This window comes from Mustelus asterias, chromosome 8 (genome assembly GCF_964213995.1).
Source record: "Mustelus asterias chromosome 8, sMusAst1.hap1.1, whole genome shotgun sequence".
NCBI lineage: Eukaryota > Metazoa > Chordata > Chondrichthyes > Carcharhiniformes > Triakidae > Mustelus > Mustelus asterias.
Window position 1 is genome coordinate 48,947,504 of NC_135808.1, and position 14,810 is coordinate 48,962,313.

The 14,810-nt window shown below is 45.0% G+C and overlaps 1 protein-coding gene across 1 annotated transcript in view; it reads left to right on the plus strand.

The window, feature by feature from the left end:
- The window catches only part of LOC144497727 (putative voltage-dependent R-type calcium channel subunit alpha-1E), a 319,684-nt gene extending 305,327 nt beyond the window's left edge, over positions 1–14,357 (plus strand). The window contains exons 45-47 of the mRNA XM_078219167.1: positions 1,047–1,215; positions 8,787–8,974; positions 12,513–14,357. Of these exons, the coding sequence (XP_078075293.1) occupies positions 1,047–1,215; positions 8,787–8,974; positions 12,513–13,052 (897 nt within the window). The 3' untranslated portion in view covers positions 13,053–14,357. The remainder of the gene's footprint in view (positions 1–1,046; positions 1,216–8,786; positions 8,975–12,512) is intronic.
- Positions 14,358–14,810: the final 453 nt, after the last annotated feature.

The window sequence follows — 14,810 nt, forward strand, 5'->3', positions numbered from 1 at the left end:
TTCAGATTCCACCGCACTGTGGGCCAGCGAGTTTCACAGATTCACACTCTGCGAGAAGTAGTTCCTCCTCCTCTCAGTTTTGAATCTACCGCCTCTCAACCTATACCTGTGACCCCTTGTTCCAGATTGCCCCATAAGAGGAAACATTTGGTCGACATTTACTCTATCAATCCCTTTTAAAATTTTATATACCTCAATCAGATCCCATCTCATCCTTCTAAACTCTATCGAGCCCAAACTGTTTAATCTCTCCTCATACGTCAACCCCTTCATCCCCAGAATCAAGCTGGTTAACCTCCTCTGAACTGCCTCCAATGCCATCACATCCTTCCACAAATAAGGAGACCATAACTGCACACAATACTCCAGATGTATACTCCCAACACCCTCTGCAATTGCAACAACTCCTCTCTATTTTTATACTCCAGTCCTTTTGCAGTAAATGCCAACATCCCATTTGCCATTTTATTACAGTATTCCCTACTCTCTCTTCATAATTCTAACTATTATAATTTTACCAAACACTATCTACACTCTCCTTTGCCTTATCCGCTCCAGTGGAAAAAAATCCCAGTATCCCTTCCCAGTCCTTGGATTGCCCTGGTTAATGTCTGCTCTCAGTGCTTTTATTGCCCGTTTTACATTTACTCAAAACCAATATTTGCTGTTGACCAGTCATTATTTCTCCACTCTTGCACTCTGTGCTCCTGTGTGTAAAACCCAGAACCTCAGTGACCATTTGTAATGGCACTCTGACTGAATCCCTTCCCCTCTCTCTCATCACCCACATAACACAGTTGGGGTGCAGGGGTAGTGGCGGAGGGACTGGGGGGGATGCTCTTGTTAATTAGTATTGAAAGGACAAGAGATCCCGGTCAGAATCAAAAGGTACTGTACACCCAAATTATAAACATATTGGTTATTAAAATGTCTTGTGTTAGCACACAAATGACAGATGTACAGCTAATCATTCTTTTCTGGTGCACGTATGTTACTCACTCACCTGACTCGAGGATTGTATGTTTCTTCCTCCCATGACCTGACAGTCAACCGAAGACACAAGTTCAATGAAACGCTCATTCTCCACGTATGCAGGGCACCATTCCAGTGGCAGCTGGCTCAACGAGTACTCTCTGGAGAGAGCCGGCCCGGAGGACTCCTACCAAAGACGGGGCCGCAGACCCGGCAGGTCATCCAGCAGGTCTGCAGCCACAGGTAACCACTGAGGCTGTGTGAGGGCAGTAATGTTGGTGGGTCTGAAGATGTTAGGTTAAAACACTGATACTTTCTCAGCTGGTATGGCAGGGGAATGGCTGAGTTGCAGTCAGGGCTCATCTTCTTGTCCTTGGTAGTTGTTGAGTCCTGTTTCCAGTCCCTGGGCTGCCCATGTCAGTCGCACTCACTCACCTGCTTTGGGATTACACAAGTGGATGATACAATGATGGACAATAGATTCAATAGGGATTGAGTTTTTCTTTGGTCAATAATTTCACTTGAGGCCTTCCTAAATAACAGTAAAGGAACGCAAGCTAACAATGACCATGATTAGGTTCAAGAGGGAGATGGATGAACCATGAACTAAAAGTTTATATTTGGATAAGGCTGCCATTGGACAGATGAGGCTCAAATTGATCACAGTAGACCGAGCAGACCTATTGATGGATAAAATTACAAATGTAATTTTGTAATAACAATAAGGTTTAAATACAAGGTATTTAAACAAAAGCTTGATAGAGTACAGAACCTGTACATACCTTGAAAAGGCAAGAACTCTAATTAAACAACTTTGGTCAATAATGGCAGTGAGATAGTAATAAAGCCAGAAATAAGAGCTTATATGAAGGAAAAGACAGGAGAGATCCCACAGACAAGAGAGATACAAAGATATGAAAAAGGAGCAAGAATGGTGAAAATGGAATACAAGAAAAAACTTGCAAGGAAAAATATCAAGGATAAGACTATAGATTAACAAGTATACTGAAGCAGAGGATTGATAAGGACAATGAGGATTGTTGAACTACAGGCGCAAGTGAAATTGTTCCAAAAATCCCTACAAAACAACGCCTGCTGGCCACTGTTAGTCAGACTTGCCCTTGTCTGTTTACTATCACCCATATTATGCACTGCAAATTGCTGTGTGTGGGATATGGAAATGGCACTGCGTACTCTCCAGGACATCTGAGACCTGAGTGAAGAGGACAAGCAACTCTTTGCATTTCACTAATCAGATTGAAGGTTTGTGAAATGAACGATGTAAGGACTGAGAAGGTGGATAAATTAGAATCAGTGAGTTCAATGTCAGATCACGTACAGAAAGAAAAATAAAGGGAAAGGAAGTAAGATTTGATTATGAGAGAGAAAAATTGAAATAGAAAGAAAAAGTTTAAAATTATTTATTGAATGGTTAATATCCCAAACAATTAGGAATGAGACTATGCAGTTATAATAATTTTCAGGGCCAAAGAGGTTGATTGACAATAATTAGCAAGTATCATGCTGTTATAAAGGTACTTGGATCTGAAGTGATTTAACTTTCTGTGTGAGTTTCATCCATATTTTTCATTGTGCATATATCGCAATTTCCGGTCTTCACAACACACACTGAGGATAAAGTACGAGAGATCTGTTTTAAGGTTACATGTTGTCTCATGAGGAGATCTAGAGGCTTAGATGGTTGAACAATAACTTTTTATTAATAACACATACATGTAAAGAATACAGTCCTGTCTAGGCGTAAGCTTATGCTGGCTTCTACCAGATGCACTACTACAGGCTACATGTGACTCTCTGCATCATAATATGAGCAGTACGTTAACCCTTACTGTGCTAAACACCGTAATACTACACTTCCCCAAAGTGTTTACCCAACAGCATTTATAATAATATTTACATGCAACTCCTTCTCCCCTGCCCAAATCTCGGACTTTACAGATTTAGGTAGTCTTGGGGCTTTACAACTCTTCCAGGTTTCATTCTTTTCAAATTTGGAGGAGTGGTGGTCTTCGCTATTTTGGATGAACTTTGTTGACCTGGAGTTGAAGTTGTAGCACTTGGTATTTCAAACACTCGGGTGTCAACATCGGGTTCACTTCTTGCACTCCTTCGTATTCTATTTTTCTTTCTCAACAACCTGTCTTCCTTGGTCGGATACCATGGGCTTATCCCTCTCCTTCTGGAGGGAATGTTTGCCTCGCTCATTCATAGAATGGGATCTGGTTTTCTTTTTTGATGGGGTCTACCATGTTGCTCCTGGAAATTAAGTTTGTGTGTTCCTCATCCTTGAGCTCAGCCTGTAGTTTGGCTGCCAATGCTACACTCTGTTTCTTCATGTGCACTTGTGCCTCCCTGTGTTTTGTCTTGGTGAGTTGGTGGTTACTTCTCTCCTGCTCCAAGATTGACTTCACATTGTATGTGTGATCTTGAAGCTGCAGGATCGTTACTGTAGTTTTTCTTGATTTTGTGACATCAACTGTTTGACTCTGAACTTCAAGATATATAGGATAGAGTCCTGACCAGGTGTTACTTCATGCCAACTTCTGCCAGACTCACTACTGTACTCTACTACTCCCATGTCGTTCTCTAATGTGGGTGGCACTGTTTTCCTCATCCCAACTTCAACCTCTGCAGTCCCAAAAACCCGAATACTGCACAACACCCATGGGCCTGGTCTGGCCCTTCCATCTGTCTTAATTAGCCTGGCAGTGTTGATTTACCACCCATCAGCTACTTTCAATAGAGGGGAATACAGATTTATTTTTTAAATGGTGCTTCAACAACTGTTTCTTTTTGTTTCCACACCTGTCAGGATTTGGCACCTGCTGCGGTTATGGAACTGTTGTAAACCTCAGCCAAAAATCCTTTGAATGATTTGTTTTGGTCAGGATACTTGGAGAATCGAATTAAAGCTTTGACTTCTCTTCAGACTTTTCTTTTCATTCTCACATGGTCACCACACTCTGGATTCGGGTTGCAGAGTTCTTCAAAGCACGCACAGTTAAACAGTTGGTCTGAAAATACTGCCTATTATTTTGTTAAATTTTGAAGCTTTTTTCGGCCTTTTTTTGGAGTTGGCTCATCATTTTGTGATCTGGCTTGGTCCTTTGACTCTGCTTTTGACTGGGTCTAACAATGGATCTCCAAATGTTTTGCTGGAGTTCTCTTGCGCTGCACAGTGGACCTTCCTTCTGTCCCTCAGCCTCTCCATCTCAGATGGAGTTTCTTAGTTGATCTCCAGCTGTGTATACAAAATCTTCAGGTTATGTGCACTTTCCCCAGGTCAGACTGCAGTTTCTTTACTCATTCATCGTTAGGAATTTTGGAGTCCTTCACCTGCTGTCACCATTTGAAAAGTTGCACGTTGCCTCATGAAAAGGTTTTGAGGCTTGTATGATTGAACAATAACTGATTATTTATGACACATTATATATAGAGGATCCTGCAGACACCTACCAGACTCACCACTGCACTCTTCTACACCCACGTGGAATAGGCGGGAATGTCTTATCAGGAAAGGTTGGGGAGTATAGGTATGCAGCCACTGGAATTTAGAAGGGTAAGAGGTGACTTGCTTGAAACCTTTAAGATCCTGAGGGGTACTGACAGGGTGGATGTGGAGCGGATGTTTCTTCTTGTTGGACTATCTGGAACAAGAGATCACCGTTTAGAAATAAGGGGACCATAATTTAAGACAAGTATGAGGAGATTTTTTTTCTCTCGGTGGGTAGTGAGTCACGAGAACCCTGTTCCTCAAAAGGCAATGGAAGCAGAGTCTTTGATTATTTTTAAGGCAGAGGTGGATAGATTCTTGACTAACAAGGAGGTGAAAGGTTATCGGGAGTCAGCAGGAATGTGGGGTTGAAGGTGCAATCAGATCAGCGGTGGATCAGGCTCAAGGGGCCCAGTGGTCTACTCTTGCTCCTAATTCGTTTGTTCCTATGCATGCTCATATGGACTCTCTACACCATCCACAGGCATTCCCCTATCCACCACATTAATGACCTCTTTTTAAAAACGTAAGCACGTTAGTTAAACATCTCTGACCCTTTTGAAATCCATGCCGACTCTCTAGTGGCCCAGGGCTGGACTAGTAATCCAGAGGCCCAGGCTAAATCTCTGGGGTCATGGGTTCAAATCCCACCATGACAGCTGTTGAACTTAAATTCAATGAATAAAATCTTGAGTTGGAAGCCAATCTCAGTGATGGTGACCATGAAACTATCATAGATTGTTACCAAAACCCACCTGGTTCCCTAATGTCCTTTAGGGAAGGAAATCTACTGTCCTTATCTGGTCTGGCCTACATGTGACTCCAGACCCACGGCAATGGGGTTGACCATTAACTGCCCTCTGAAATGGCCGAGCAAGACATTCAGTTCAAAAGCAAGTAGGGATTTGCAACAAATGCTGACCTTATCAGTGGCATCCACATCCCATGAAAGAATAAAAAAACCTCTCCTTGTGTTTTCCATCTGTCTATAAGATGTGTTAGATTTCGAAGGAGCCCACACCGGTTTTTATTTAGTTACGCAGGGTGCAGTAACGCTGTGCGATCTTCTGCTTTGGCAGTTCTTGCATGTATCTCGTCTTTGATATAGACAGCCCGAGAGTATGCGTTGATGAAATAAGTGAACTTATCCACAGCTGAGAGATACTGATTATGGACTGAAAGCTTATGCTCGAGATTGGGCTTTCTTAGAACAGACTGGTACATTACTTCAGGGTCTCTTCATACTGTCATAAGGCCCAGCTTGTCGCATGCATTGGAGAACAGGTCCATGCTACATTGCATGTCCAGCTATGAACCAAAAATACACTCTGGTACACTATCACCTGAATACAGGAAATCACAGTCTTTGGAGACTTTGGTCTTTGTCAGGAGTTGTGTCTGATTGAGCAGCTTCCCATCCACGTTATATCTGGTTTCGATGCCAAGATCACCATCATGGAAAGCAGCAGAGAGTATGGTGGAGAGGGTTGGCGCGAGCAAGCAGCCCTGTTTAACTCCATTAGTAACTGGGAATGGGTCAGAAGACTCACCGTCATCCAGGCAGCATGTCATCTTGGAGTGTGAGGTCATGCACTTTGGATCGAAGAAAGAGAGAGCAGAGTAATTTCGAAACAGTGAGACACTGGGAACTGGGGAGGAACAAAGAGATTTCAGGCTCCAAGTACAGAGAGCATTGAAAGTTAATGGAAAGGTACAAAACAGATTGAATAAGGCCAATGAATGTTGGTCTGGATATCAAGGGGGATGGAATACAAAGGGATTCTGTTCCAGTTGTAGAAAGCTCGGCTTTGACTGGATGTGGAACACTTCTTCAATTCAGGACACTGTACTTCAGGAAGGATATATTGACAATGGAGAGGGTACAGCATAGATTCTCCACAATGATACCAGCATTAAAAGGGTTAAATTATCAAGACCAGTTTTATTACACAAGGTTGCATTCCCTTGTCTTTAGATAGTTGAATGGTGATCTAATTATTCAGATACTAAAATAGGTAGAGAGAAACAGTTTCCTCTTTTGGGGAATCCAAAACAAGGTAGGGGCAGGGTGTACATAACCTTAATAAAAGCTCGGCCATTCCAAGGTAAAACCAGGAAGCACTTTTTCATACAAACATTGTGGAAATGGGAAACTCCCTCTCCCAAAAATTGTGGTCATTTGAAAATGTCATGACTGAGAAAGCTTGAGTTTTATTAGTAAGATTATCAAAGGATATGGAACAAATGTGGGCACAGGAGACTGAGATACAGATCAGCCATAACTAACATCTACTGGAATAATTATATGGAGAACATTCAAAGGCCATAGGGAGCTTTATGCTTAATGCATCTACAGTTTCCGTATCTGTTTCTTTTTCTTACCAGGAGATTTGTCTATCTAAAGTCCCATTATTTTCTCCATTAACATCATCTTTCGTGCATTGAATCCATTATGTTCCACATTGCTTTATTTTAAGCTCCCATACACCCCCAATGTATTATTTTCTCGCTCGACTGTGAAAATAGATGAAGTACTAATTTAACAATTTATCACTTCCTTATTGTCCACTTTAGTCCTGTGTTCCCCCTTACTCTTAATATGTTAGTAAAACTGTTAGATTTAGCTTTGATATTCCTGCAATTTTTTCATACTCTGAGTTATACTTCTATTAATTTCCCACCTCTTTATTTCTTGGTATCCATTTCTAGTTTATTCAGTTTTTCCAGCATGTGAGATTTCAATTTCACCTTGCATTTCTTTTGCTTGTTACTATCTCTTAACTGATTTGTTGATCATAACTGCTGCAACTGTACAGGACCTTGGTGAGACCACATTTGGAATATTGTGTGCAGTTCTGGTCACCTCACTATAAGAAGGATTTGGAAGCATTGGAGAGAGTGCAGAGGAGATTTACCAGGATGCTGCCTGATTTGGAGGGTAGCTCTTATGAGGAAAGGTTGAGGGAGCTAGGGCTTTTCTCTTTGGAGCGGAGGAGGATGAGAGGTGACTTAGTAGAGGTTTATAAGATGATAAGGGGGATAGATAGAGTGGACGTTCAGAGACTATTTCCTCGGGTGGTTGTAGCTGTTACTAGGGGGCATAACTATAAGGTTCATGGTGGGAGATATAGGAGGGGTGTATGAGGTAGGTTCTTTACTCAGAGAGTGGTTGGGGTGTGGAATGGACTGCCTGCTGTGATAGTGGAGTCGGATACCTTAGGAACTTTCAAGCGGTTATTGGATAGGCACATGGAGCACATGATCCTTGAAAGTGACGTCACAGGTGGAGAAGGCGGTGAAGAAGGCATATGGCATGCTTGCCTTTATAGGACGGGGCATAGAGTATAAAAGTTGGGGTCTGATGTTGCAGATGTATAGAACGTTGGTTCGGCCACATCTGGAATACTGCGTCCAGTTCTGGTCGCCACACTACCAGAAGGACGTGGAGGCTTTGGAGAGAGTACAGAGGAGGTTTACCAGGATGTTACCTGGTATGGAGGGGCTTAGTTATGAGGAGAGATTGGGTAAACTGGGGTTGTTCTCCCTGGAAAGACGGAGGATGAGGGGAGACTTAATAGAGGTGTATAAAATTATGAAAGGCATAGATAGGGTGAACGGTGGGAAGCTTTTCCCCAGGTCGGTGGTGACATTCACGAGGGGTCATAGGTTCAAGGTGAAGGGGGGGAGGTTTAACACAGATATCAGACGGACATATTTTACACAGAGGGTGGTGGGGGTCTGGAATGCGCTGCCAGGCAAGGTGGTGGAGGCGGACACACTGGGAACGTTTAAGACTTATCTAGACAGCCATATGAACGGAGTGGGAATGGAGGGATACAAAAGAATGGTCTAGTTTGGACCAGGGAGCGGCGCGGGCTTGGAGGGCCGAAGGGCCTGTTCCTGTGCTGTATTGTTCTTTGTTCTTTGAGCACACCAGAATGATAGGGAGTGGGATAGCTTGATCTTGGTTTTGGACAAAGCTCAGTTAAATTGATAAAGAGCCGCAGTTTGTTACTCAGCATTAAATCTAATATGGTTTGTTAGCATGCCAGTTCCAAAAATTACCCGTAATATTTTTGACAAATGTGTTGCCTCTACCAGGCTACATGGAAATTAGTGGGATTATTGCTGTCGTTTATCTCCTATATTGACCGAGCTGGGTTTAATGCTGTATTATGTACTAATTTGGTTTGATTGAGCTAGCTTTGTCCTGTGTGTTTATTACCATCACTATCACAACTTTGATGAAATGAAATATGTTTATGAAATATTCTCAGGGATGTGTTTTGCCCTCTCACAGGAATGCGTGACATCCCATATGCAGACAGTCTGGAGAGAGGGCGTTCCAGGGAAAGGAAGCATTTGCTGTCACCTGATAGATCTCTGTGCAACTCAGCAGAGTGTACACAGTATCCGCAGCAGCAGTCCCGGGATGAGAGACTATCCCGGTCCCCAAGTCTGGGCCATTCGCACAACCAGCGGGGACAGGTAGGCCCCAAGCTTGTCCTCTTATCTGACAGTTTCTGTGGGGCGCACAAAGCTGGATTCTTTGATACGAGGGTGGTGGAACTGATGTTTGCTGTACATCAGATCTAAATTTAACTAGCAGCTAGTCAGACATGGACTACATTTTTCCAGTGTAGGTCTGGGTGACAGTGACAGAGTGGAATCCTGTCTGGCCATGTGAGGTATGGGGTAAATTAGAGAGCATAGACCTCGCTTCAACTCTGAAATATGGCGTGCAGCGCTCAGTTCAAGTCTGAGCTCAGAAAAGATTGGGGGGCGTTTCTCCCAGCCCACTGCGCGGGGAGACTTAAGCAGAGGCTGTGTAATGGCCTTCCCACGGCCTTTGCTCATCTCCGGCCACCGGAATTCCAGTGTCGGAAATCGGCGCAGAGCTGACAACACCGGAATTCTAATGCTCATTTCAATCTGATTAGCAGGCCCAGGACTGAAGCCTGCAGGCCCGCTAGCCTCTTCCCCCTCATCCCCATCCATCCCCCCCCATCCCCATCCATCTCCAGCCCCCCCCCCCTCTCCCCCCCCCCCTCCCCCACCAGGAGTGTTTCACTCCAGGGTTTACAATAGCTACCCACTAGCGGGAAGCTGGCGGCACAACCCTCTGGAGTGAAGGGTGGGGGGGGCCATGGAGGATGGGTGTAAGGGGGGGGGGGGGTGCCTGCTGGGCATGGCCAGTCTAGCAATACCAGCCTGGCCCCCTGGCATCAGGCAACGCTAAGGGGGCGGGGCCAGATGGGGCAGGGCCTCTGGGGAGGAGACCGGTGGAATTGGGGGCTCCTGCTGCCACTCTGCACTCGGCAGTGACAGAGGGAGGGAGCCTAGTGATAAGGGCTCGCCATCGGGGAGCGGGTGATCGGCCTGTAGGAATGGCCACGGCTGCAGTGGGGAGGGAGGGTGGCGGGGGGAGATCGAGGTGGCCCGGGACCGGGGGGGAGGGAGGGGGGGGGGGGGTGCGCCGTGTCAGGACTGGCCTAGAGATTGGGGGGGATGGGAGGATCAGAGAGACAGTGATGCAGGTTGCAGGAGGCTGGCCAGTGATTGGGAGGCCAGCAGTGCAGGCCTACTGCGAATTTGCCAGTCTCGGCGCTGACAGATGCACAGTGGCCTGCTCAGCGCTATGCTGCCGGCCTCTCCAGCGGGGATAGGCACCCCCCACAGATCTGAAAAAAACAGTGTGATTTACTCCAGTTTTTACACGAATTCGACACTTTTGGGAAAGACCCACCCAGGAGGTTTACAGAAGGAGGACATTCGAACCATTGTGTTTGTGCTGATTGAAAAAGAGCAATTGTAAATCTGTCTTCCCTGATTGGGATTGTGATGGACAAACCCTGACTGACATTCCCAGATTGTGGGTAGTTTGTTCAGGGGGCCCTTAAGGAGATCTTTGGAGCCCGGAAATCTTTACAGTACAGAAAGAGTCTGCTCAACCCATTGAATCCATGCTGGCTGCCCATGGAATAACCCATTCAGCTCCACACCCTCCGCTCAATCTCTGCAAATTATTTTCTGCAAAGTGCCCATTCAATTTCCGCTTCCGCTTCCACTCCCCCTCGAGTTCCAGCTCATCGCCACTTAGTGTGAAAAAACTTTTTTCCTCACATTCTCCCTGTGTCCCTGACCCAAAATCTGTGTTCCCCAGTCATTGTACCATCAACCAATGGGAAAGATTTTTCCTTGTCTACTTTATCTAAACCTGTCATCATCATCTCGACCTCTATCAAATCTCAAACCTGAATCTCCTTTACTCCAATATCCAAATCATTTATATACAGCAAAAAGCATAGTGGTCCTCGCACTGACCCTTGGGAACACCACTGTCTACCACCTTCTGAAAAATAACCATTTATCACAACTCATTGCTTTCCGTCCTTGAGCCAAATATTTATCCAGTTGGACACTGACCCTCCTATTCTAAGAGCCTTCATCAACCTTCTGTTACTTCATCAAAATATGATGAGTCAAACACAATCTGCCATTCCTTAAATAACTCAAACCTCTCCAAGTGCCTGGTGGATCACAATGTCTAGAACCTTACCCACTACTGATGTTAAACTAAACGACCTTTAGTTGCTAGGATTGCCCTTGCATTTCCCCTTTCTTGAATAAGGGTGTCATATTTGCCACTTTCCAATCCCCTGGCATCTCCCCAGCATCTTCAGAAGATTGGAAGATTATATGACAGGTCCTCTCACTTTCTCCACTCTCACTTCTTTTATAAACCTGGGTTGCAAGCCAACTAAATCAGTTGACTTATCCACTCTAAGCATAGCCAGCCTTTCCAATTCATCCTGCATCTCACTGTCGTGCTTTTGTAATGATATAAAAGCATGAATCACTCATTAGAAATTGTGTAAACATGGTGTGGGTCCATTTATTTAGACTCATGACCACAGTTATACAAAGGTAGAAAACTTGAAGACACCAGCAGCAGAGCTATCTGAGTGTATTCTGCTCAAAAGCAACAGGGAAACTAAAACTGGATTGCATGACATACTTCCCTTCCAGTGATGTCATTCTGCAATCACTTCAACGCATATTATAACATCCACCGTCTGCTTCTACTGATATTTTATCAGATTCCACTTCCTTCGTAAACACCGGTTACAAGGAACTCATCAAATATTCTTCCCAATGAAGTTGGAAAGAGCAGGAATGTTCCCACTTGCCTGTCAAAATTTCAACCCACCTTCAAATAGGCACCTACATCTGGCCTGAACACTTTTGATGAGGTATAAGGGAGAATGTAATTAATTCTTCTGGCTTATCCATTCACTGCATGCTGCTGGGATCTTGGCAGATTTGGGATGCCAACGAATTTAGATCCTGAGGTTAAATCGCCTATCTACTGTGGACAATTCCCCAGTAGAGGGAGAAAGTGATCATAAATGAGGAATGGGATCAGGAGGTTCTCGGTCAGTCCACAATAAAGTAATGTGGGCCTGAGGGGGGAATTATATAAACATCGACGTTTCTGTAGCACCTTTCACAGCCATTGAACTTCCCAAAGTGTGTACAGCAATTGAATATGTTTTTGAGGTGTAGTCACTGTTGTTGTGTATAAAATGTTGCAGCCAATTTACACACAGCAAGCTCCTAAAAACAACATGACCAGATAATCTGTTTCCAGTGATGTTGATTGAGAGTTAACTGTTGCCCAGCTCTCCAAGGCAAACCCAACTGCTGTTCCTCAAATAGTCCACCTGACAGGGTAGGATGGGCCTCGGTTTAACAGTTCATCTGAAATATGGCACCTCCCACAGTGCTGCAATCCATCAGCTTTGGATTGTGTGCACACATCTGTGGAGTGGGACCTGAAGCCACACTTAGAAACAGGAGAGATGTCCCCTACACCAAGGCTCAATCTACTGCTGTCTAGTGTTGGATGAGGAGCTGGGTTCACTGAGATGTGAATCCTTCCAATTAAAGAAGTTCAATGACCCTCTTCAGTATCCCATTTTGTGGTGAGGACAGGCAGTAACCATCTTGTTTCTCTGTCCTGTAGGTGAACAGTTCTGTGAGTGAAAGCCCAATCCCTTCTACATCTGGGACCAGTACACCCAAACAAGGGCGACGCCAACTCCCACAGACTCCTTCCAAGCCCCGGCCACACATTTCATATTCTCCCGTAGCACAGCGTCCAGATACCTTGTCGCCTCCGTTGGACCAGGCCACCCCGAGGAGCAGAGATGCCCGCTATCAGTCCCTGAGAGTTCAGCCAAGCAAGACACTGTGGACCGAGTCTCCTGGTCTGAGCAAGAAGAGCGAGAGCCAGCATTCAACGCCTCTGCGCTACATCTCGGAGCCGTCCTTGACCCTGCACGATGACCTGGGCAGCCTAGACCAGGCCCTGGGCGAGGAGACGCTCACCTTCGAGGCTGCAGTGGCCACGAGTCTCGGAAGGTCCCACACCATCTCCTCCGCCCCTCCTCTCAGGCACTCCTGGCAACTGCCCAACGGGAGTTACCGCACACGGGTGGTGCGTTGCGGCGCGACAGCTGTTCCCGACCCATTCACTGACACCGATGAGGATGACAGGTGCTAAACCTGGCGAGAAGGCCAGGAGGCCAGAGTGGATGGGGGAGCAGAAGAATAGAAGAGGAAATCAAATCGACAAGTTCAGTGGAATAGAAGAGCCATCGTTGGAAAAATATCAAACAGTGATAAATCTAAGAAACCCTCACCGGATACATACTGCTCAAGAGATCAGGCATTTTTATTGGGTGGGCAGTTTGTATTGTGATTGATAATGATTTTGCTCCCTTCCCCCACCTCCCCACCCACCCAGTAGGTCATGTGTGAATGTGCCAAGCTTCAAGTTAACATATGCCCGATTACAATGGCGTCACATTGGAAGGTTCAATGAGAGGAGCCTGCACTACTTCTGAAAATAGTTTAGGATGGCTCTCCCATTTTCCCCACTTGCTGGCAGTGATTGATACAATGGACAGAGATGGGGGGAACTAAGCTCTCTCACTCCTGGTTTCCCCAGTAGCGTGCCTGTGCTCGATCGTGCACTGTTTCCAAACCTGATGAGAACCAATTGCCAAACCCATCCCATCCAACACTGGGAAAAGAAAAGCCCTCCATCCTTTACTGATTGTCCGTTACTTCTGTGTGTTTGAAAAGTGTTTATTTCTCTCTGAAAATGCAAGCCAAAAGCAAAGCCTGAAGCTGGACAAGTATAGAGAAGGATTATGTAAAAAGGTGCAGTTGTGTTGAGAGAACCAGCCAGGTGCCATGACTAGAGTGGGGCCAGACGGTTCCTCGAGGTTGGCTGCACAGAATGACGCAGCCATCCTGAAATGTGCCAAGTTGCAGCAAATCATTTTTGAAATGCTTTAAACGCAGTAAGAAGCCAACATTTTATTTGTAAATAATTAATTTTCATCTTCCCTACTCCCCTCAGCTAAATATCTACTCCTCCAAACACCGCCCCCCCACCCCCTCCCCACCCAGCCCACCCCTGCCTGAAAGATTGGTCAGTGTGTGTGTGTTTCTAGTATGATGCATGCAGTTTGGAAAATTACGTCAATCTAGTGAGTTCAGTGACTAAACTTCCTGGCATGTGATTGAGATTTTAAGAAGTGTCTTTGTTTTTTTTTCCAGTCTATGAAACTTGTTTAAATGAAAGGCTTGATTTATATTGCAAGATGACCAGAGCAGTCAGTGGGCTACACCGTAGTCAGTACGACTGAAACAGTCCCTGTGTCTTGTGTTCCAATACTGTATATTTGACGCTGCGATTGCCCTATATGAAGTGTATTGTGAAGTATTGACAATCGGAATGCTTAAAAATCCTTTGCTTTGTTCTGGAGCTCTACCTTTTATGTCCAAATAAATGGAAATCCTTGACTACTTGAGGTTGGTTTGATTTGAAAGTGAGCCTGATCATCTCCCTCTCTGAAAGGACTTTGAATCTAGCTGGCAGTGTTATCGCGACTTGCTGTGTAGGTGAGTGGGACTATTCCCCATTGACTCAGTGAGGGCAGGATACTTTACATGATTAGTTTCACCACCCTCTCTGTGCCAGTCTGTATGGTGAAACCCAATGCCCCCAAGACCGGCCCCACAGAGTCAAGATATCAACAACAAAAGGATGACGCCCATATATAGAAATCACTTGGTTGTACAGAACTTGAATATTTGCTGGAACAAGAGAGGTGTTGCTGAAGCCTTTTGTCTCGTACTCATCAAGACAAATGCAAAAATGTAAAATTTCAAATAATTATAACAGTTTATATTACAGGAGAAAGGGTGCCAGTTGGTTGGCTAGTCAACTCTGATTGGCTGAGGCGTTGCC